General features: G+C 40.5%; 1 protein-coding gene across 2 annotated transcripts in view; it reads left to right on the top strand.

Moving 5' to 3' along the window:
- The window catches only part of NEK10 (NIMA related kinase 10), a 134989-nt gene that overhangs the window by 64237 nt on the left and 45603 nt on the right, over window positions 1-25149 (top strand). For both annotated transcript variants that reach the window (XM_038770266.1, XM_038770259.1), the window contains exon 23: window positions 4454-4529. In XM_038770266.1, the coding sequence (XP_038626194.1) occupies window positions 4454-4529 (76 nt within the window). The remainder of the gene's footprint in view (window positions 1-4453; window positions 4530-25149) is intronic.

Consider the following 25149-nt stretch of genomic DNA (forward strand, 5'->3'; position numbering starts at 1 on the left):
TCCATTTCTCAACTCATGGCCCTTTTCAACACCCACCCTATCAGTTGTGAAACTGCCAAGTTTACTTATCCAAGAGAACAATTTTCAGATGTAATCCTCCAGGGTCGGTACAGGTAATGTTCAGAATAGTGCCCTTCCCAAAGAGCCCAATACATCTCCCCTTCATTCTTGAAAAGTTGTCAGTAAAGTAAAATTCTGTAGCTGGAATCCTATGCCCTTACTGATTTCCATTTTGTGATTTAAAAAAAAAACAACATATAGTCTGCCACTACCTCAGAAGGTGGTGCAGGTTGGAGAGGGAAGAAAGGCAAGAGTGGAGGTGGGTTTGGGGATTTGGGACATGGGAGTGAGGGCTGGTCAGGAAAGTCATGGGGATTCTCTACTTCCCAAGCACTTAGTACCGTGCCCTGCACACAGTAAGCACTCGAATAAATACAATTGAATGAATGAATTCATGTTGAAAGGAGTTTAAGGGTAAGGAGTACTGGAAAGCATTGGCTAAGGGGGCAGGACAAAATAAAGAAAAGATTTTAACTAGCTGACCTGGGCAACAGGTGACAGTCAGGAAAGCTGCCTCTGTGGAGATGATGGAGATCATCATCCCCCGGGAAGTGGGACCATAAGTTTGTAAGAGCTGGAGAACCAGTATGGCCCAGTGGATAGAGCACAAGCCTGAGAATCAGAAGTATCTGGGCTCTAGTCCGGCCACTTGTCGCTTGTGCCGCCTTGGGCAAGTCACATAACTTTTCTGTTCCTCAGTTACCTCATCTGTGAAATGGAAATCAAAGACTGTGAGCCCCACGTAGGGCATGGACCGTGTCCAACCTGATTAGCTTGTATCTACCCCAGCATTTAGTACAGTGTGAGCACTTAAACAAATACCATTAAAACAAAAAGCCCTTGAGGACAAAGACTGTGTCCCTTTTTTATACTCCCATACAGCTAGCACAGCACTCTGCCCGCGAGTGCTCAATTAACACAGATCTTATATGCCCATTGCCCCACTCCTCTCTGCAGTCAGCCAACCAGTGGAATTTACTAAGCATTTACGGTGTGGAGGGCACTGTACTAAGCACTTGGGAGAGTACAATGTGTGGCTTAGTGGTTAGAGCATGGGCTTGAGAGTCAGAAGGACCTGGCTTTTAATCCCCTAATCTGCTGGGTGAACTAATCACTTCACTTCTCAGGGCCTCAGCTACCTCATCTGTAAAATGGGGATTAAGAGTGCGAGCCCATGGGGGAAAGGGACTGTGTCCAACCTGATTAATTTGTTCCTACCCTAGCACTTAGAACATAAGTGCTTAACAAGTACCATCATTATTATTAGACATGTTCCCTGCCCACAAGGAGCTTACCGTTTGCAAGTTTGGAATTGACTGGAAGCAGGAACTGAGGCAGGGCTCAGAATCTTAGGACTCTTTAGTTCCCAACCTCATCAGGAAATGACACTCTTTTCCTGCCCCAACCTCTAACCCAGGACTGGTGTACTGAGTCAATCAATTCAGAGTATTTATTGAGCACTATTGTGTGCTTCTGCACTGTATTAAGTGCTTGGGAGATTACAGTTTAACAGAGTTAGTGGACACATTGCCTGTCCAAAAGGAGCTTACAAGCTAGAGTTTTGACCCTCTCCAAATAGACATATTTATGAAAATAAACATAGCTTAACCGAGGGTTATTAAACCTTTATATCTCAGACTTTTTCTCCCCTGTAAGGAGCAAAGAATCACAAGTTCAATACAAAATATATCTAGTCTCTGGGATGCTGCTCGGAGAACTTCTTAAAAATTGAGCTCTAATGGTTGCCCAGGTACCTTGTTTCACCTACTGAGTCGAGTGTCAATACCTGATTTAGCTATTTTAAAACTGAAATCGATACCATATTGGGGGTGGGGGGGAGATTTTAAGTTTGAATGTGATTTACTTGTGACTCTTAAATTATGAAACAATTGGGAAATTAAAAATACAGAAGGCAGGCGAGAGAAGATGTTCAAGTGGTACTCACACGGGTAAATTTCATTTCTGCAAAATTTGTATTGGTGTTTTTGGTTGAAAATACCCTCAGGTTTAATTGCATAACAAAAATGCAATATTTATATTTGCCTATTGGGTCAATAAAATGTGTCCCAAACCGGTGGAGTTTCATTGTAATGAACTTAAAAGTGTGCCTTAATTATTTTATTTATGCTGAAATTTTATTGTAGCTGAAACTGCTCATCAGCTGCAGCAGTAACACTTATTGAATGCTTACTGTGGTGCAGAGCAAGTAACCATATTTATTGAGCACTGACTGTTTGCAGAACATTATAGTGAGCGCTTGGGAAAGTAAAATGCGACGGAGTTGGTAGACATGATCCCTGCCCACGAGGAACTTGCAGTCTACAGAGCACTGAGCTAGGTAGCTCAGAATACACAGTATTTCTAATCCTTAAGGTCTTTACAATTTACAGTAATAGCACTTACTGAACTATTGTATGCAGAGCACTGTACTAAGTAGTTGGGAATTAGTCTTAGTACAAGACATATTTCTAGTCTTTGAGGAGTTTACAATCTAATAGGTGGGAGAATTGGACACAAATATTAACCAGTAATCAATCGATCAGTGGTATTGATTGAGTGCTTACTGCATACAGAGCAGTGTACTATACCCTTAGGAGAATACAGTATGTCAGTTGGTAGACATGTTCCCTGCCCACAATGTACTGACAGTCTAGAGAAGGATACAGATATTAATATAAATAAATAAATTACATGAGTGCTGGAGGGCTGAGGGAGGAGTAAATAAAGGGTGCAGATACAAATGCAAAGGCAATTCAGAAGGGAGGGGGGAAGAGGAAATAAGGGCGTAGGCGGGGAAGACCTCTTGAAGGAGTTGTGCTTTTAATGAGGCTTTGAAGGTGAGGAGAGTGGATGTAACATCGGGGCTGGGAGTATATATAGCAAGGTGAGTCATAGTAGGGACCTAATAATAACATTATTATTAATATTAACTTAATGTGGTATTTGTTAAGCACTTACTACATGCCAGGAACTGTTACTAATTGCTGTAATTATTGTAATTGCTGATTCCTAGCAAATCAGGTTGGATACAATCCCGGTCCCACATGGGGCTCACGGTCTTAATCCTCATTTTACAGATGAGGTAACTGAGGCACAGAGAAGTGAAGTGACTCGCCCAAGGTCACACAGCAGACAATTGGGAGAGTCAGGATTAGAACCCAGGTCCTTCTGACTTGCAGGGCTGTGCTCTATCCACTAGGCCAGCTACGCACTAATGAATTTGGCACACCCCCTCAAATTGGCGCATGTTCTGTGCCCTTAAGTCGTATATATCGAGTGCCCGGTGTATGCATGACACTGTCTGAAGTGCTGGACAAAAATACTTGGATGAAAACTAGACACAGTCCCTGGCTCCCACCAAGGGGCTCACAGTCAAGGGGTCAGTGAGGAGAGGACTGGTGGAAGACCTAAATGAAGTGATGAAATGACAATGACGCAAAAATAATATGATGACACGGGCAATGATAAATACAATAAGAGTAAGAGGGCATTTTGTCTAAAGGAGCAGAGCTTTGGGTTCATCAGAGCTCTGAATCTAACATTCACAACCACCACGGTAGCAGCTATAGCCACCCCAATATTCTATAAATTGAAAAGGCCTCAGGCTGCTGGTATCCCTTCGAACTTCACAAAGAAACAACCAATCAGTCAATCAGTGGTATTTGATTGCTTACTATTTGCAGTGCACAGTACTAAGAGCTTGGGAGAGTGCAGTACAACAGAATTAGTTGGACACGTTCCCTGCCCATAACGCATTTACAGTCTAGAAGGGGAGACAGACATTAACATAAGTAAGCAATTTATAATATATTAATTTAAAGATTCGTACATAACTGCCGTGGCGGAAACACAGTGGAAAGTGCCTGGGCCTGAAAGTCACAAGACCTGAATTCTAATCCTGGCTCTGCCTCGTGCCTGCTGTGTTACCTTGGGCAAGTCACTTAACTCCTCTGGGCCTCAGCTAATTCATCTGTCCAACCTGATTATTTTACATCTACCCCAGTGCTTAGTACAGTACCTGGCACAGAATAACAAATGTCATAAAAAAGAAAAAAAAATTGAGAACAAAAAATGCTCTGCGCAGCTCTTCTGGCAATTAGGCTCGAAGATAAAAATTAAAACCATTGGCTGGGGCTCACACTACTCAACAGGTTTACAGCTGCAGGAAGAAATGAGTGTTTTCCTAATTTTTATCCTGATAAATGTGATTAATATGTATGTTATTAAGATTGAAATAGGCGAGGAAGACAAGCAGATGGTACACTGTGTCCAAGGGCAAATAAAAAAAAGCTTTATGGCTGTTATGAACAATAGCAATTACCACTCTAATTGAGGAATAATTCATAGCCTTCCAAGTATTAATGTCTTATAAATCTTTTTTTGCGAATTGTAGCTGACTTTGGCCTTGCAAAGCAAAAGCAAGAAAACAGCAAACTCACATCAGTTGTTGGAACAATTCTCTACTCTTGGTAAGAATAATGAATTCTATTTGTTCTGACGATTTTGACACCTGTCTACATGTTTTGTTTTGTTGTCTGTCTCCCCCTTCTAGATTGTGAGCCCGTTGTTGGGTAGGGACCCTCTCTATATGTTGCCGACTTGTACTTCCCAAGCACTTAGTACAGTGCTCTGCACACAGTAAGTGCTCAATAAATACGATTGAATGAAGAATGAATGAATGGGCTTTGGAGTCAGAGGTCATGAGTTCAAATCCCAGCTCTGCCAATTGTCAACCATGTGACTTTGGGCAAGTCACTTAACTTCTCTGTGCCTCAGTTACCTCATCTATAAAATGGGGAGTAAGACTGTGAGCCCCCCGTGGGGCAACCTGATCACCTTGTAACCTCCCCAGTGCTTAGAACAGTGCTTTGCACATAGTAAGCACTTAATAAATGCCATTATTATTATTATTATATAGCTAATAATAATAATTATGGCATTTGTTAAGCATTTATTATGTGCCGGGCAATGTTCTAAGCACTTTCAAATGCTATGTTCTCTTTTCATTGTCTTTTGTTTATCTTGTTTGAAATTGAAGAGTTTCTAAAGAAAATGTTTATTTTATCCCTTCTCTCCCCAAAGTATTTGAACAGTTATACTTTTTAAGATCACTGTGGGCAGGGAATTTGCACCAATTCTGTTGTATTCTCCCAAGTGTTTTGTACAGTGCTCTGCACACAGTAAGTGCTTAATAAATATAACTGATCGGTTTTTAGAAAGAAGTTTTCCTTCTTTTCACATTGCTGTGATTTCCGGTAACTAGTAAATGATGAACATCGTGACCAACTCTAGAAGATTTAACATCAACCGTTCCTCAGTGTCGGTGAGGTCTACATAACTAAACCAAAACAAGTTTACTCCCATTGTCTATTCAAGTATCTAAGTAATTGAAACAAAAGCTGCCAGGAATAGAATGGCTCTAAAATCAGAACCAGGAAATCTCAGTTTAAGCCTCTGAGAGAAGGAGGGGTAAAGAGCAGAAGCAGCATTGCCTAGTGGAAAGAGAGCAGGACTGGGAGTCCGAGGACCTGGGTTTAATCCCAGCTCCAACCCTTGTCTGCTGTGTGACCTTGGGTGAGTCACTTAACTTCTCTGTGCCTCAGTTACCTCATCTATAAAATGGGGATTAAGACTCTGAGTCCCATAGAGAATAAGGACTGCGTCCCAGTCTTGCCCACAGGAACACCAGCCCACCAGAATATTCCCATTAGACCCAGAGGGGGAAAATGGTAAACAAAGTGAGGTATACCAGCCGAAGAGATTCTTTGCAGATTTCAGTTAACTTTTCCCTAAAATTTCAATGACATGCTTTTAACTCCACTTACTGATCTGGGCAGAATTTGTCCGACAGTACATTACAAGTACTGCAAGAGGAGGCATAGGAAAGGTTGTGGGGATATACTCAGAATCTCAGTCAGTAGTCATATAGTTTATAAGGGTAATTGTGAAGTCACCTTGTTTTAGAAACCATCTAACCACAGAATTATAAGAGAATGGATCCAGAAAAATTATCTCTGTTTTAAAAGCCTTATAATAATAATAATAATGGCATTTATTAAGCACTTACTATGTGCAAAGCACTGTTCTAAATGCTAGGGATGTTACAAGGTGATCAGGTTGTCCCACAGGGGCTTGCAGTCTTAATCTCATTTTACAGATGAGGTAACTGAGGCACAGAGAAGTTAAGTGACTTGCCCAAAGTCACACAGCTGACAAATATGTTGCCAACTTGTACTTCCTGAGTGCTTAGTGCAGTGCTCTGCACACAGTAAGCGCTCAATAAATACGACTGAGTCAATGGATTAAAAGTGGTGGGGTCGGAATTTGAACCCATGACCTCTGACTCCAAAGCCTGGGCTCTTTCCACTGAACCACGCTGCTTCTCTAAAAGGATGGGATGTCAGGCTCTGGATATAGCACCATGAACAGTGCTGTCTTCAAATTCAGTATTTCCATTCTTAGGGGGTTTACTTATCAGATAGTGATAATTTTATGTGGTTGTAGTGTCCATACATATGACTTCATATTGGAAGAAATTCATAATAAACTGTGGCTAGTTGTTGACTGTCCTTAGTAAAAACCAATATTAATGCTATATGCTATAAATATCCCTTCTACCTCAAAGATTCACTCACCCTTATAGAACATAGATTTTTAGACCAGCAGTTTTAGACCAGTAGTAGTTTTGGTCTGCCAAAAGGGTGCCCATGGTAAATCACTAAAATAACTGGGATAGCAGGAGACGTTCCCACATCAATAGGAGACTATCCAGGAAGTGGTGTGTACGATATATTTTGAGTGAAATATTAGTTTGATCGAGCACTTGTATGGGAGAATGGGTTTTAAGCAGGACCTATATGTGATCGCTGAGCAGCCGAACAGATGTCTAGGGGACCGAGTTTTCTGATGCACTGGAGCTTTCCCAGAAGATTGCTTGCTGCAAAATACTATTGGTGAAACTAATCTTTCTGCAGTGAAAAAAATCCTTAAAAAAAAATTCAGAGAAGTTGCAGCAGACCCTAAGTTTTTGAGAACATGTGGGAGTGGCAGGAGAAAAGTCAAGCAGGAAAAAGAAAAATCAGTGAAGACTAAGGCCATTGTTTCAGGAATCATAGGAAATTATACACACTGTAATAATTTTAAGCATTTCAGTGCAAGCCAACAGGTTTGTGTCAATCAAGGCTAAAAAAAAATTCTATAAAATTCAAACAAATTTCAATGAGAAGTATTTGACATACTTTGGATTAACAGCCAACACTGCCAATTAAGTTACAAATTACTAATATGGTAGTATCAAGTTTCTGTGACAGAGGTTTTAAAATGTAGATGGGACTCTGATTATTTAACAAAAATATGACTCATACCTTGATCAATAGGCAGAATTCATGTTTTCTGCTTTTTAAAAAATCAATCAATCATATGTGAACTCACTGATAGGTGTGAGCCATAATCTTCAATAATTCCATTATTGAAATATATTTACTATTTATTTATCTACCTATTTATTTCTTTTTTTTATATTAATGTCTTTCCCTCCCTCTAGGCTGTGAGCTCATTGTGGGCAGGAATGTGTCTGTTAGTTGTTATATTGTACTCTCCCAAGCGCTAAGTACAGTGCTTTGCACATAGTGAGCGCTCAATAAATACAATTGAATGAATGAATGAATATTCACTAGTGTGGAAATACGATTTGAAGGACAACCTCAGAATCTCTGCAATTTATAACCATTTGTTGAGGGCTTACTTTTTTAGAATTTATCCTCTGCTTGATAGGTGGCATTTCTTTCGCCTCTTTTAAATCATTAAAAATGGATTATATCTAGGCAGTTGTTTCTTCCTAATTTTCAGAGACACCGACTAGAACTCTGTCAAAGGAAAGAGGAGGAACCAAACCTGTTTTCTATATTCCTTTATTTATGGGATTAGGGTATTGCCTATTCTGTTGCAATTCTGTTGCCAAAGTGTACCTTCCAAGCGCTTCGTACAGTGCTCTGCACACAGTAAGTGCTCAATAAACACGATTGAATGAATGAATATTGCAGCCTTTCTTCACCCACCTTTTGTTTCCCGTTGCTTCTTATTGTGAGTTTTACTGTTAACTTTATTAATGAGACTCAAGTAGGACAGATTCATTTTATTATTATTAGCAGAGGTAATAATTATTACTAATATTAGTAGTTTACTAGTATTAGTAATACTTATTCTGGCTTAGTAATAATTAATATTATTATCCTCATTATTATTGTAAGTAATAACAATGAGAATAATAAAATTATGGTATTCGTTAAGCACTTACTCTGTGCTCAGCACAGTACTGGAGTTGTGGGAAGCTTGTTGTGGGAAGGGAACCTGTCTGCCAATTCTATTGATCTGTACTCTGCCAAGCGCTTAGTAAGTGCTCTGAACATCGTAAGCACTCAAATACCCGTGATTGATTGATACAAGATATTAAGATCGGAGACAGTGCTTATCCTGCTTGGGACTCATGATCTATGTGGGAGGGCAACCAGGCATTTAATCCCGATTTTACACATCAGAAAGATGAGGCACAAAAAAGTTAACTGGATTATCTTACATCGCACAGCAGACAAATGGTGGAGCCGGGATAAGAACCCAGATCAATCAATCAATGGTGTTTGTTGAGCACATACTATGTGCAGACTGCTGTACTAAGCACTTGGCAGAGTACAGTTCAATAGAATTAACAGACATGTGCCCTGTCTATCTTATAGTTTTATAGAGCTCATAGTCTAGTGGTCCTCTGACTTATTTATTTATGTATTTGAGTATATTAATGTCTTTCTCCCCCTTTAGACTGTGAGCTCATTGTGGGCAGGGAATGTGTCTGTTGTGGTATTGTTTTATTTCACTATCGCAAGTGTTTAGTACAGTGCTTTGCACACAGTAAGTGCTCAATAAATATGATTGAATGAATGAGTAAATGAATTCCAGACCCCTGGTCTTTCCGCTAGACCCTGCTCCTTCTCAGTTCCCTGACTGAGAACAATTTCTCATTTTAAGTCTCCTGAATCTTTTCTTAACCCTTTTCCCCCTATTTTTCAAACAATGCCCTCTACACTTTCTCACATGGGTATTTTTGAAATCTGCCTTTTAAATATGCTTTGCATAGGTACACACACACATCAATCAATTAATGGTGTTTTTTGAGCACCTACTGTGTGCAGTGTTGTACACTGGGAAAATACAAGAGAGTTGGTAGATACATCGCTGGCCACAACAAGCTTACAGTCACTTATTTGCTGTTCCTTATTTTTAAAGATAATATTTCTAGCACTGAGAGTTCATCTATTTGTCAGGGTGGGGCTGAAAAGGATGAATCAATCAATCATAAATATTGAGAATTTACTATGTGCAGAACACTGTATTAAGTGCTTGGGAGAGTACAATTCAACAGAATTAGTAAACATGTTTTCTGCCCATACTGAGCTTACAGTCTAGAGGAAGAGAAAGATGGAATGAAAACATATGACAGGTAAATGTCTAATTAGGTATATTTTGCCACTACCATTATCTGAGTCAGAATCTCACTGTAGGAGGAGCAAGCATTAAAATACATTGCATTTCTCAAATGAATCACTTATTATGTTCCAGGCACTAGAGACATGATAATCGGATCTGACATGGTCCTAGCCCCAAATGGGGCTCACAGTCTAAGAGGGAGGAAGAGCAGATATTTTAGCCCTATTTTACAAATGAAGGAACCGAAATCCCGAGTACTAGTGACTTGCCAGAACTGCACAAGTTCTGCAGGCAAGTGCAGAACGGGGACTGAATCCCAGGTCTCCCAACTCTCAGCCCTGTGCTTTTTGTCACACTTGGTCTAGAGACTGCCCTGGTAGCGTGATGTGGAGAAGTCTCACTAACATCATATTGCTCGAAGAACTGGTGGTAGAAGCAGTGAAAAGATGGAGTGAGGATATCTGCTGTTTTAGAGCGGGAAATAGCTTTTGTGGAAGTTCGACTTCCAAAGTAAAGCTCTGCCTAGTTTCCTTCTAAGTTGCATTTGAATGGTTCCTAAGACATTACGTCCATCTAACGAGTCACGAGCTGTGTTTTAACATTTATTCTAAATGTCACCTAAGGAACAGTCAGATGGCAGCTAACGACATCTGAAATTTGAGTACCTTTAATACATCACTTCCCTCCAAAGGGGAATTGTCAGCAGGGCTCTAAATCAGCTAAATCAACCCTCATATTCAGCCTGTCATCATATCCTGTCTGTGAGACCTTCACTACATCTCTACCTTCATCCAAACTGCAATGTTAATCCATGCGCTTATTATATCCCGGCTCCACCACCACTTGTCTGCTGGGTGACCTTGAGCAAGTTACTTCACTTTTCTGTGCCTCAGTTCCCTCATCTGCAAAATGGGGATTCAATACCTGTTCTCCTTCCGACTCAGACTCAGCCCTATGTGGGACCTGATTATCTTCTGTCTACCCCCAGAGGTTAGTGCACATAGGAAACGCTTAACAAATACCATTACTTATTTATCAAAATAATTATATATCTCCCGCCTCGACTACTGCATCAGTTTCCGGCCTTTCCCAGCTTCAGTCCTTACCTAAAGCTCATTTTTCTAAAATATCATTCTGCACATCTCTCCACTCCTCAAAAACCTCCAAGTTTGCCATTCATCTGTGCATCAAACAGAAACCCTTTAAGTCAATCGATCAGTTCTTCTCCTCCTTATCTTACTCGCTTCTCTCCCACTACATCCCAGACTGCACACTTCGTTCCTATCATGCCAACCTACTTACTGCAGCTTCAGCTCATCTCTCTCACTGCCAACCCTGCTCACTCCCTCCCTCTTCATATCTGACAGACTTCAAAGCCCTACTAAAGTTGTATCTCCTCCACGAAGTCTTCCATGACTAATCTATTCTCCCTTCCGTCTGTGTCACCTCTGCAGTTGGGTCTGTACCTCCATCAGACCTTTGCTCACTCCACCCTCACCCCCACAATTCTTATGTACACATTTTTATATTCTGCTGCTTCCTCCTTCTGTATTTTACTTTAACGTCTGTCTCTCCCTTGAGGGCAGGGATCATGTCTACCAATTCTAATGTATTGAGCTCTTCTAAGTGTTTAGTACAGTGCTCTGCACGCAGTAAGTCTTGATTGATTGTTTGACAGGACAGCCCAGAAAGCAAGAACAGAACTCGGTAAGTATGTATGTTAATCACTTAGTGATGGGATTGAGTGATGATAGAAAAGAAATGGGAGAGAGCTGGAGGAAAGGGTCAGAGCCAAAAAGGAAGGAGGTAGAGGAAGGAGAATAGTAATGGAAGAATGGATGAATTCCCAGCACCTAGAACAGTGCTTGGTGCTTAACAAATACCAAGTGCTTAGTACAGTGCTCTGCACACAGTAAGTGCTCAATAAATATGATTGAATGAACAAATGAATACCATAATTCTTATTATGAATTATAATTAATTGGAAAACAGAAGAAAGAATGTGAAGCGAACAATAAGAAACTTGGAAAGGAATAATGACTGGCACCTGCGAGGAAGGGAAAAATGTTTTCTATTATCATCAACTCTATTTTCATTTTATCTGGGGAGAATATTAATAAATCATATTTATTCCACACTTACTGTGTGCAGAGCACTGTACTAAGCATGAGAGAGTACAATATAATAGGGTTGGTAGACACATTCCCTGCCCATAACCACCTTACAGTCTTGAGCTTGCAGTCAAGTCTATTAATGTGAATATAATTTGTAAATTGATCAAAATCTAGCAACACTGAGTCCTCTGTGGTATTTAAAGAGATCAGGGGGAGCATTTTGAGATGATAATAAAATTGTAAAGTATGCATCGAAATACATGCCATATGCAGTGAACGTTTGGAATGCCTATTAGAATCCTAGGAGGAAAAATTGCACAATTCCTTCATAAGAGAATCCAATTTTGGCCTTTTGAGGTAGTGCATTTTGCTTTCTTTTGAAACACTAGAATAATAGTTGCAAGTAATTTGGAACATTATGCATCCATTTGGATGAGTAAAAACATCCCAAGTAAAAACAAATAATAAAATGTCAAAATAAGCTGTATTTGACAGTTAAGGGTATGAAAACATGAATGAAAAGTAATTGTTGAATTAGAGTGCAAAATATAACACTTCTTGTAATAAACGTGTGTACTCATGTAGGGAATTACAAATACAAGGAGTTTTAAAATGCACGAGTTGTATTCCTGAAAAGCCTCATGTTAGTTACATTGTAGTAACCCTTGATTAAGGGTTAAGGGATAGATAATTCAAAGATATCATCCAGACTAACATTTTTCATTTAAATTCCTATATTGTTGTTATGTACATCACTAGTATAAATGCTTTACGTCTTTGCCATTCATTGTAAAGTTGCAAAAATACCAAGAAACAAAGAACGCATTGCTTTAGTACGGTAAGACTGAGGCAGATTCTGGGAAGTATAGCAGCACCATTATTTTCTTTAATTTATGGTATTTAAGCACTTACTATGTGTTAAGCACCATTCCAAATGCTGGGGTACATACAAGTTAATCAGATCAGACCCAGCCTCTGTCCCATGTGGGGCTCACAGTCTAAATAGGAGGGAGGAGAGGTTTTGAATCCTCCTTTTATCGTTGAGGAAACTGAGGCAAAGAGAAGTTAAGTGACTTCCCCAAGGTCATACAGCAGGCAACTGGCAGAGCCGGAATTAGCACTCAGGTCCTCTAGCTCCCAGACCCGTGCTCTCCCATACACATGGCTGTTTCTTCTTACACCAAATCTAGTTGCAGCAACTTGTTGAGCATGTTTTATCAGGGCAGACTCATGTTGTAAGAAATCCATTCCCTAATCCTCCCAACTTGTCATGAGCAAAACATGTAATGAAAATGTATTATAGCCCAAGAGGGTCTTTACAGTTATATGTATATTTGCTAAACTTTTGAGGATGCAAGTAGAAATAATAATTTTGTCGAAGATGGTTAAAAAGACTCTGAAGAAGTGATCTGGACTTTGACTACTCGATAAAGCCCTATAACCGCCCAGCTTCTGGGGTGTCTAGACATTGCTTTGTACGTATTATTCCTTCCCCCATCCCCTGTCCTCTCTGAACAACCCTACTTTCTTTTGGGCTCACCAACCTGAACTCCAGCCACATCTCAAGGGGTCTGAGCCTCAGGATTTGGCGTGTGTTTGTTTGATCTACAATGGCTATTATTGCTTCCGGGACAGAAAGCTCATAGTTGTGTCAGCTATAATGGCAAAAAGAATAAATATGCTAGAAAGCCTGTAGCTCCTGATGAGCTTGTTTATACAGGATTTTCTGCCTTTAATTGGGAATTTATGGATTACTCTTTTAGTGCTGGGCCATTTTAGAATGACAGTCTTTATATATGTCTTTCCACTTAGAAGAAAGGCTTATACAATTACATATTGTAATTGAGGTGTTTTATCCTTCTTTTAAAAAAAAGCCAATAATTAGGTTATTTTGTATAGTTATGCCCTTGAATTTAAAGTGCCGGTGGTATTTTCTTAGAATACAAAAATATTTTCTACTGAGGTGTGTATTAGCTGTATTTAAAGAGGAAGAACAAATCTGCCGAAAACCAAATGCGAACAGGGTTTCAGTTAGATGTAGCTCATTTTACTTTGAGGCTTTGGTTTCTAATTTGGTTTCAGCAGGGGCTGAAAGTAGTTACATCATTTAATGGTTTGTTTGAAGATAGGAAATGGTCTGAATGCATTTATTTAATCCCCAAACTCCCCATCGCATTTGCTGCTAACTCCCGGTCATCATTGCTGAAATCTTAGGACTGGAGTGACTTCTGTAAATATGCTAGAAGGCCTGTAGTCCATTATGTATTAGGTTATTAGGTTATATAGTCCATTTTTTCTAGGTGTGACTGGATCTACATTGGCTTAGACGAAGTTCTGTCCAATTTTTCTATGGGGAAGGAGTTTGAGTACCTGTTCTCTACCTGTTGCACAGCTTCTATGGTCAGAAAGTATATCCCTTGCCTGAAATTTAAGCCTATGGAGATGGAAAACAGCCAGTCACCATCCAGTATATAATGAATCCATCTTGAATGTGAAAACTGTGCTATAATTCTTCTGTCTTCTGTTCTGAAAGTTTAATTCCATTATTCTTTCCTCATAGATCTGTTACTGTACCCTTGATTTCAAAAAATGTATTAGCCTGACATTTTTATTTTTTACAAGTAAAATAAAATAATAATAATTATTATTAATTTCATCATCATTATGGTATTTGTTAAACACACTGGGTGTCAATCACTGCTCTAAATGTTGGGGTAGATTGGGGTTGGTTCATCAACCCCAGTGAGAAGCAGTGTGGCTCAGTGGAAAGAGCATGGGCTTTGGAGTCAGAGGTCACGGGTTCAAATTCTGACTCCACCACTTGTCAGCTCTGTGACTTTGGGCAAGTCACTTCACTTCTCTGTGCCTCAGTTACCTCATCTGTAAAATGGGGATTAAGATTGTGAGCCCCCTGTGGGATAACCAGATCACTTTGTAACCTCCCCAGCTCTTAGAACAGTGCTTTGCACACAGTAAGCGCTTAATGAACTCCATCATTATTATTATTATCATAAAGTTGGACCCAGTCCTTATGCCACATGGGGCTCAAGGTCTAAATAACCCCATAATAATAACAATAATTCTGGTATTTGTCAAGCGCTTACTATGTGCCAGGCACTTTACTAAGCACTGGGGTGGATACAGGCAAATTGTGTTGGATACAGTCCCTGACCCACGAGGGCTCACAGTCTCGTAGGGATGTATGTGTTGAGATACGAATGCAATATAAGCAAGTGCCTAAAGGTGATGTTGAGTGGAAATGACTTGGGTATTAAATCAGAGAAGACTTCTTAGTGATCAGTTTCCTTCCTGGAGAAGGGACCTCAGTGATTTTATATCGTCATCTACCCTTGGCAAGTGCATACTTAGAGACTCTCTCCAGAACCTTTGTACATATTTATATTTTTATGTTTTCATGTACTTAGTAGACTTAAATTGTTTGTTTTGCCATTTCAACTTCATGTGCTTGTGTTCTTCCTCTGCCTTGCACTGTATTTGTCCATCTCTCTCATTAGATTATGGACTCCTTAAGCAGAAGGAGTGTGTGCCTGGCTACGATCATACTCTCCCAAGTGTTAGGTGTAGTATTTAAAATTCAGTAGTTGCTCCAAAAATGGTAGGAGGGCTTTGAAGATGGGTAGAGCATGGTGAATTGGGGAAAAGTGAGGCTTTGCCAGAGAGATGAATTTCAGGCTGGGGAATAGTGGGAGCGAGAGTGAATTATACCAGAAAGGTGGGAAAAGTCAAGCGAGTTACAGTTAGAAGGTGAACGTGGGCGGAATGAGGAATGCCAATTGGGGAATAACTGGGGAAGAAAGTTGAGGATCAGCATGGCCTAGTGGAAAGAGCATGCGTCTGGGAGTCAGAGGACCTGGGTTCTAATCCTGGATCTGCCACTTGTCTGCTGCGTGACCTTGGGAAAGTCACTTAATTTAAGTTCTCATGTACAAAGTGGGGATTCAGATCCAGTACCAGGATGACTTCTGCTAATATCTGCTCAACAACTTTACTTTTTCTTTGTCATTTACTCCTTTGTCCATCACCCCCACTAATTACTCCAAATTTCCAATCAATTAATGAATCCTACTTTTTGAGTACTTCCTGTGTGCAGGGCACTGAACTGGAAGAGTTGGGAGAGTACAATACAACACTTGGGAGAGTACAATACAACAATATTACAGATACATACCCTGTTCCCTCCTCAGTGCTCACAGTGCTCCCACTACCCCCATCTCTTGCTTCTGCCAATAATTTTGTTGGCGAAATTGAAGCTATCAGACATGAAGTCTCTAAGGTTCCCTCCCATCCCCCAACTCCCTCATTGGCATCTCTACTGTCATCTATCCTGGCCATGTATTAATGTTCTCAAAATCTATTCCTTCATCCCATACCTCTGACTCCATCCCTCTGACTCTTACCTTTTAAAAACATTTGCACCTATTCTTCTTCCCATCCTGACTGCCATTCTCAACTGCTCACCCTCTAATGGATTTTTCCCCTTTACTTTCAAGCACACTTCTTTCCTACACTTAAAAATTCCTCTCTGGATCCCTTGCACCCTTCAGCTATCTCCCTATTCTCTCTGCTCCAATTTCTGCCCAATTTTTTCAAATGGCTAGTATATACCCTTGTCTTTTCTCTTTTACAGCTCCCTTCTTCGACCATATACAGTCTGGCTTCTGTCTTCTCTGAACTGAAGAAAGTTGGTTGAATTGTTAGTTGAATTGAACTGGTGGTTAAATTAATGATGGATTGTCTCTCTTTATTGCTGAATTGTACTTTCCAGGAGCTTAGTACAGTGCTCTGCGCACAGTAAGTGCTCAATAAATACGACTGAATTAATAAATGAAGGAATGAATGCATGAATACCTAATCTCCCTCATAAGACTGTAAGTCCCAGTGTGGGACTGAGAATGTGTCCAACCTGATTATCTTGTATCTACCTCAGTGCTTTGAACAGTGTTTGGCACATAGTAAGCTCTTAACAAATATCATAAAAAAGTAGAAATGGAGAAAGATGGTAAAGAGTCTAGAAATCAAACCATTTATTCAACTGATGCCTGTACCATAAAGAAGTGTGGAATCAGTACTGTTATATTTTTAGTTTTCATTAAATGAACTGGTTTATTTTCTGCCTTTATTTTCAAACCATTTCTGCAAATCCAAGCTGCTAGATGTCAGGTTTAATATATTTCATTATTCTCCTCAGAACGCTCCCCTGTTCATTTTTAGAAATGAAATATTCTTTTTGTTTGGTACCCAAACTGGTAATCAAGCCTGAAACCTTAGAATATTAACTTCATGGTAGTCAATCAATATGTTGTGAACAGTTCAACCAATAGTGTTTTGTGAACTTTGACTTTCCTTTTCCTTATCATCCAGCTATGTTTTCCTTAAATTGTAAATCCCAGAGTGTTAATATTATATTTATTGGCTGAGTGATGTTCTGGGATTTTTCTTATCTAACGGTGGATGATTAACGCCAAGGCAAATTAAAATTGGCTGCTACTCAGTCCAAATTTCAATGAATCACAGAGTTGGTTTGAATGAGTGAATGTACTTTCTAGATCTCTGTTCACCCATTCCAGGAGGGAGATTCCTAGTGTGAAGAGGACTTGGTCCATTCTCCACAGGGCATCACTCCCTAGAAAAAAATTTAATGTGAGCTTTTGAGCATCTTTGAGGCAGGATAATTGAGTAATAACTCATCTTTTAGACTGTGAGCCCACTGTTGGGTAGGGACTGTCTCTATATGTTGCCAATTTGTACTTCCCAAGCGCTTAGTACAGTGCTCTGCGCATAGTAAGCGCTCAATAAATACGATTGATGATGATTTGCAGATTTAGGACTCATCGTAGGATTTTTGCCACTGGTTGCTATTTGCAGTCAGTTGTAAAGCCAGTTGCAGTGACTATTAAACCAACTACTTTGTTCACGTACAGGGGAAAAAGCATTCTGAATTTGGTAGGACATTTTTTGAAATTGATTTGATTTTTGATGTCCTTGTGGAATATGCAATGGACAGGACTTCATCCATGATTGTCAAGAGCCACTAAGATCAGGATGGGTGTGACTTGTTGGGGTCTCTGTCTTGTCTTTTCTTCTCTAGATAAACCCCAGGGTCATTTTTGAAGGGCTCGGTTGCCTGGGCAAGTCTTGAGTTCAAAGCCCTCGGAGTTTTCCCCCTTACCAGGCACAGGGACTTCCCCAGAAAGGAACACTTAAAAGTTAGCCTCCACAAAAATAGCCATTTGATTTGGACAAATATGATAACTCCCCTCCAGGCCAGTGGAACTAGAGGGTTGCAGCCCTTCCAAACTGCTTCCTAGTGCCCCTGCCGTGCTAGCTCCGAGACATCTCCAGCCCCCTTTCCTCCTACTCTACCTCCTCTTTCTCCTCTCCTCTGGACTTGGGTCCCACTTACCTTCCCAATACCAAATGGATGATTAGGTAAGTGTAAATAAGTGTCACATTTAAAATGCGCACATGTAGGATAATACTCTTATTTAGATAACAAATGGAAATTAAATGTGATTAGCACCTCTCTAGTCTTCTCCTGGACAGCACCTAAATGGATTCACATCCATCTACTGCTGTGTGACCCTGCACAAGTCATTTAACTTCTCTGCACCTCTGTTTCCTCATCTGTAAACTGGGGGTTCAATGCCTGTTCTCCCTCCTACTTACACTGTGAGCCCAGTGCTTAGCACTGTGCTTGGAGTATAAGAATAATAATAATAATGATGGTATTCATTAAGCACTTACTATGTGCCAAGCACTGTTCTAAGCGCTGGGGTAGATGCAAAGTTATCAGGTTGTCCCACATGGGGCTCACAGTCTTAGTCCCCATTTTACAGATGAGGTAAATGAGGCACAGAGAAGTTAAGTGACTCACACAGCTGACAAGTCAAAGAGCTGGGATTCGAACCCATGCCTTCTGACTCCCAAGCCCATGCTCTTTCCACTAAACCATGCTGCTTCTCAATATAGTAAGTACTTAACGAATACCACCAATATTATTTGTTTATTACTATTGTTATTCCATTAGAAGTCCTAGGGTTGGTTAACTAGAGATTGTCTGGGCATACCACCTTTGGTTTGCCACTTTCTCAAGAGCTTCAGTTCCTCTTATTCTGAACTCTGGTCTCTCAGCTCATTGTCCCCAGAGGAGGACCAGGCTTCCTGCCTGAAGCCTGGAAATCCCATTTTCTTGCTTCTGTTTTTGTACCATTTTACTCTAATTTCCTAAACTTGTTCACTCACACTCCTTTTCCTGTGATTCGTTTAATCCAAGTGGGTTCAGCAGGTCAGTGATTGGCACCTAATGCAAATGATCCTATATAGATTTAATAGAATTATTTTCCTCCATCTTCTGTTTTTATGGGGTGTTGGGGTTGAGGGGCCCTCTGGCCACACAGATGAAGTTAATGTATGGAAAAAGGTTTCCCAGGATTTTCTATCGTCTTTAATAGCCCGCAGAATAGTTTTACTTCCTCCAGGTTGTGGGAATGTGATTGTAACATTGTCCTTCTAACTGGTGTTTTCCTTTCCCATGAAGCTTCTCTCCTTCTGTTTCCAAGGTTTTTATATTTTCTCTTCCCACACATGGATGATAAGGGTCAGATGTAGGTGACCATTACAGCAGGCCAAAAGCCAGATTAGAAATCTAAAATGTTTAACTACATAAACTATTATTTTAAGAGGAAAAATGTATTTTTTGACCACAAAATAATGAAGGTTCTTGCAAATAAGTGAGTTTCATTTCTCCATTTGCTTATGCATGCTTAGTCTTTGTTACTGTAACCATAAATTGACAACTTCCAACATGTATGCCAGAGGGTGGCTTTCACTGGCTCCACCAGTCAGTCATATTTATTGAGTGCTTACTTGTGTGTGCAGAGCATTGCCCTAAGTGTTTGGGAAAGTACATTGTGGCAGAGTTGGTAGGTACAGTACCTGCCCCTGTGGAGCTTATAGTCTAGAGAAACACTGTGGCCTAGTGGAGAGAACAGAAGCCTGGGAGGCAGAAGGATGTGGGTTCTAATCCCAGTTCTGCCACTCATCTGCTCTATGACCTTGGGTAAGTCATTTCACTTTTCTGTGCCTCAGTTCCCTCATCTGTAAAGTGGGAATTAAGACTGTGAGCCCCTTGTGGGATAGGGACTATGTCCAACCCGATTATTTGTATCTCCCCCAGCACTTAGAACAGTGCCTGGCACATAGTAAGTGCTTAACAAATATCGCAATTATTATTATAGGAGGATCTTACAGTTTGAAGTCCAGTTTCCAGTTCTGTAAGTTATGTAGTGTCATTTCCAGGTCATGGATAATTCCAATTTGGAGACTTCAAGGGATTCAGGAGTTTTCACTTCTTCCAGAATGTTAATTAAACAATCAGTAGTTCATTCCTTCAGTCGTATTTACTGATTACAATACAACAATAAACAGACATATCCCCTGCCCACAATGAGCTTACAGTCTAGAAGGGGGAGACAGACATCACTACAGATAAATTACAGATATTTACATTAAGTGCTGTGGGGCTGGGAGGGGGAAAGAGCAAAGCGAGCAAATCAGGGTGATGCAGAAGGGAGTGGGAGATGAGGAAAGATGGGGCTTAGTCTGGAAAGGCCTCTTGGAGGAGATGTGCCTCCAATAGGGCTTTGAAAAGGGGGAGAGAAATTGTCGGATTTGAGGAGGGAGGGCGTTCCAGGCCAAAGGCAGGACATGGGCTAGGGGTCGTCGGCGAGACAGGCGAGATGGAGGCACAGTGAGAAGATTAGAACTAGAAGGCCGAAGAGTGCGGACCGGGTTGTAGAAGGAGAGAAGCAAGGTGAGGTTGGAGGGGGCAAGGTGGTGGACTGCTTTAAAGCCAATAGTGAGGAGTTTTTGTTGGATGTGGAGAAGGGTGGGCCTGTATAAATAGTGATTAAGGACTCAATCATAAGATCCTATTAAATCTCTGTTCTAGCTATTAAGAAATATGCTTTTACATTTCTTTGAAACTAAAATTCATATCTAGAAACCATATGGAAAATGTTGTGGAAACTCATCATCAAATATTTGAGCATACAAATACATTCAGAGCACTCCTCTGGGAGTGGGTAGGGGAAATAAAGAAAGATAGACATGTTCTGGAATGAAGCTTATCATCTACATAGGCAAAATGCATCTACAAAATTCAATTTTTTTGCTTTCCAGAATAGGAAATTATTTCAACAGTAAACATAGTAAGCATGCTTTGATCAGTGCCACACAGAAATGCACACCATTTCATTCAACATCCGAGCTATCTGTTCCATCGTTCCTTAACAGCCTTCTATCCAAAATGTGTAATGCGAATCATCGATTCAGTTTCCTCAATCCTTTGCCCTGTTTCCATAAAATTAACCTATTGTAAATTTTAACCTCGTTGAATGGTATTTTTCATTTTCTGAGTAGCTTATTTCTTCCTGGACCAAAAACATCCATCATATCCTTGGTACCTGTCTCCTTATAGTGCGATATCTGAACCAATATGTTGTGAGTTATGAGGTACTTATAATGTGGCTCGGAATGGGTGCACTGGACTTGACTTGTGCAGTAAGACCATCACTGTATGTCACATCCCAACATGTCATCCCACTTACCTCTGTAAAAACAAATAGAGCTTGTATAATAAGGTTTTTCCTAGATTTCCCATAGCAACCATGAGCAGAGAATGAAATTAGGACACTGGAAATGACCACTGCCATCTTATGCTGATGACCATCCTAATCCCCCCTGTTGCTCCCACCAGCAACTGTGAGGGTGCAGAGTTCCAGGGCACCACCCCTGGACTTCAGCTCTGGCCCTGCCTTTGGGTACGCTGCCCACCCGCATCATATCAGTATGATTGCTAAGCTATTTTAATACAAGATGACTTCAGCCTCATTTTGGTTGTCCCATGAGAAGACAAGATAATGCTGATAGCCCTGGAAAAGAATGCCAAGCTTGCATAGCATGAATGGTGTTTAGCATATTTATGTTGCCTTGGTCCCCCAAAATAACCTTAATGAATGCACATTATAATAAAATTCATATAAATTTTATCATCTAGTGTTACTGTGACATTTAAAAATTTGGGGTTGATCATGCACTGCGTGATTTATAATGCCATTATCGCTTACAGCTTGTCCTATGCTGTCGAGTCGTCTGCAACCCATAATGATGCTGTGGACACATCTCTCACAGAGCGCCCCACCTCCATCTGCAATTGCTCTGGTAGTGTTTCCCTAGACTTCTCTTGGTAAAGATATGGAAGTGGTTTACCATTGCCTCCTTCCTTGCAGTAAACTTGAGCTTTTCTTGGTAAAAATGCAGAAGTGGTTTACCATTGCCTCCTTCTGTGCAGTAAACTTGAGTCTCTGCCCTCAACTCTCTCCCATGCTGCTGCTGCCCAGCCCAGGTGGGTTTGAATTGTAGCATGTAGGAAGCATTCTTGTCCTCAGTGGCATCTTTCTAATGGATAATCACCGAATATGATGAGATGGATTTGACACCTGGAGGTATATAATTAGTCTCTTCAGAAAAGGTAAACATCTGGGGCACCCCTGAAAGTGTGTCTCCGCAAAAGTCTCCCCAGTTCAGTTAAACAGTGCCTGGCAGATCTTCAGGGCAGCCAGTTCAGGAGGTGGATCGATTGTAGAGGGACACGATTTAATTGGAATTTCATCCACATTACATGAAAATTGCCCCGTAGTTTGACTGACCTTTCATACTGGAGATTGTGTTATCCATAGAGAGGGTTTCTGAGTCCTGAATCTGATCTATCTCTTTTCCTTCCTTCCAGCAAATAATTTTCTTTTTCTGTGCCACTGAGAATTTGATTCTGTTAAATGTAGGGGAAAAAAACGGTATAGGTAGATGAGTTTGATAACCTAGTTCCTGAGTATCTAATGAACTATTTAATAGACTCAGAATTAATATACCTCGATGGGCTACATAATCCCATCTCTATCTTTAGCAAATGCAGCAAATATTGCATGGAGAATTAGTTTCTTTTATTGAAATATCTCCAGAGAACCCTACAATGTCCCAAAATTTGGAGGGTTATTTTAATAGTTATTTCCTGACACTGGTGCTTCCTAACAAAAGGAAGCAATTTCTTTTGTGAGGTCTCTGAATATCAATTCCCGGACTCTCCACTCATATATTATCAGTAAGATATTTTTTCAATTATAGTTTTCAAATCCCTGTCTAAAACTTTGGTTTTTTCTTCATTTCTGGTTGATATTGTACCAAATTAATCCATTTTAGCCCTTAACCTCTTCTTCTAATGGACTAATAATAGAATATAGCTCTTAAAATTTCAGCTGGGTATTTATAAATTCACTTCTTTTGTAAACGAGGAGGTTAGAGAGAAGTGATGTGAATGCCCAGTAGTACATCTGGTAACCTCTGATCTTTTCACAGCTGCTTATTACTTTGGTTGTTACAATTAAACTTTTCTGCCTCTATTTCTCCACCTGTAAAATGGGGAGAACAGTTTGACAATAGGTAGGATTTATAAAGTATCTTGAGTTGCCACGTGCCCTCTGAAGCTGCAGAATGAAAGAAAGCCTCCTGTGTTTCCACTTCACTTCTCCATATTGAGTGAGCTTGCTTCTGCTTTACTTGGAAAACTATCAGACAGGTTAGGACCACACTCAGTGTGCTAAAAATGAGCTGGTTAGCCTTCATTTGTAATGAGTCCAGCAATATAACTAGATTGCCCAAGTCAGGTGGTATCCCTTCTAGACTGTGAGCCCGTTGTTGGGTAGGGACCGTCTCTATATGTTGCCAACTTGTACTTCCCAAGCGCTTAGTACAGTGCTCTGCACACAGTAAGTGCTCTATAAATATGATTGAGTGAATAAATGAATGAATCCTGGGCCTGATAGGCTACAGGGGGCCTTCCTCAGGTATAAAGTGTGCTAGTCTCCCCTGCATGAGGGGAGAATGCATCTGGGGGATGGTCTGACTCCTTTGAAACATTCCTAAAATCAGGAATTGTTCTGGGATGGGCTGGATCCTGAGACTCCGTTGCTGTTTTGAGGCTCTCTGAGGTAGCCCAAACTACCATGGGGCTCTGGGATTTCAGATCTTGTTGTCCATTGCTGTATGCCCGTTGATGTATGCCTGTATCCCTCTAGACTGGAAGCTCATTGTGGGCAGGGAATGTACGGTACTCTCCCAAGCGCTTAGGTCAGTGCTGTGCACACAGTAAGCTCTCAGCAAATATGACTGAATGAATGAATGAATGAATATGCCTTGAAAAGGGCCTCCATCTCATCTGGTGCTGTGCAGTGGCAGCATTGTAGCTCATGCATAGCTGCTGTGGCCTATCTCCACTCCCTCACTAATGGCCTGCCTTTAAATGACCACTGGGTAATAGGGATTGCAACCTGCCCATCAACCCTGTTTAGTACGCCTCTGTCACACCTCCTCTATTTACACCCACAGAAAGTTAGCCAACTCTAAGTTCCTCCAAGGGACCGTAAGCTCCTCTGTTGTTCAGTACTCTCCCAAGTACATAGTACAGTGCTCTGCATGCAATAAGCACTCAAAGATTTACCATTGATTGATCCAAAGTGTTGTCCACACTAAGCCTTTTCCGTTCAGAGGACTATACGGAGGTGTATTGTAATTTTAGTAGAGGGCACGGGTTTTAATCCTCCATTTGACATTTCCATCAAGTTTCGGGTTGATTTTTAAGGCTGGCAGTTAAATAAGATGTGTTGAAGTAACTGGATTTGGGTGAGCATCGAATCAAAGTATGCAAAGTTTTTGTTAAGGACAATTCTTTAATGTACACATAGCTAAACATTTGTTTCATGTATTATCTTACTTTTTGGCATATTTTTACAGTGCTATTTTAATAAATTCATCATAACATTTATATTTTATTTCTAAAATATCTTGTTTTATGTGGGGGTTTTTTGTTTCTTGAGAATACACTCTACCATTACTATCTATGGGTAATTATACTTCATCTAGCTCTCTCCTGATTTTGTTGTGAGCACCAATTGATGCAAAACTGTCCACCATTTCCATAATGTGTTCCCAGAAAGAGAGTGTTTTTTGGTCTGATATATTTGCTTTCCTATCACTGATTTTGTTCTTCCTCCTGCTTTCCAAATAACCTGATGAAAAAAGCCAGTCTCTTCTTGCTTGCCACATGCCAGGTAGACCTGGTGTAGTGATCCTTGCCCACGACAGTTGTGCTCGGCCTATCTTTAAAAATAGGAAAGAAGTCTTAAATTTGCCATCTTGAAAATCTGTGTTCAATATGCTAAGGATTGTTTCTATTATTGCTTGAGAATAACAAGCAGAGTGAAGAGTAGAATGGGCAAGGAGGCTCGTCCCAAATCTTATAAAACAGTGCTACACTCGGGCAGAGATGTTTATTTTAGTTTGGTGTCCAGCATCTTCAGGGAAGGAGGGAGGCAGAGAATGCTGATGTAGACATCTCTGAGAGATGCACCTCTGTCAGTCC

Source organism: Tachyglossus aculeatus, chromosome 2 (genome assembly GCF_015852505.1).
Source record: "Tachyglossus aculeatus isolate mTacAcu1 chromosome 2, mTacAcu1.pri, whole genome shotgun sequence".
In the NCBI taxonomy this organism is placed as follows: domain Eukaryota; kingdom Metazoa; phylum Chordata; class Mammalia; order Monotremata; family Tachyglossidae; genus Tachyglossus; species Tachyglossus aculeatus.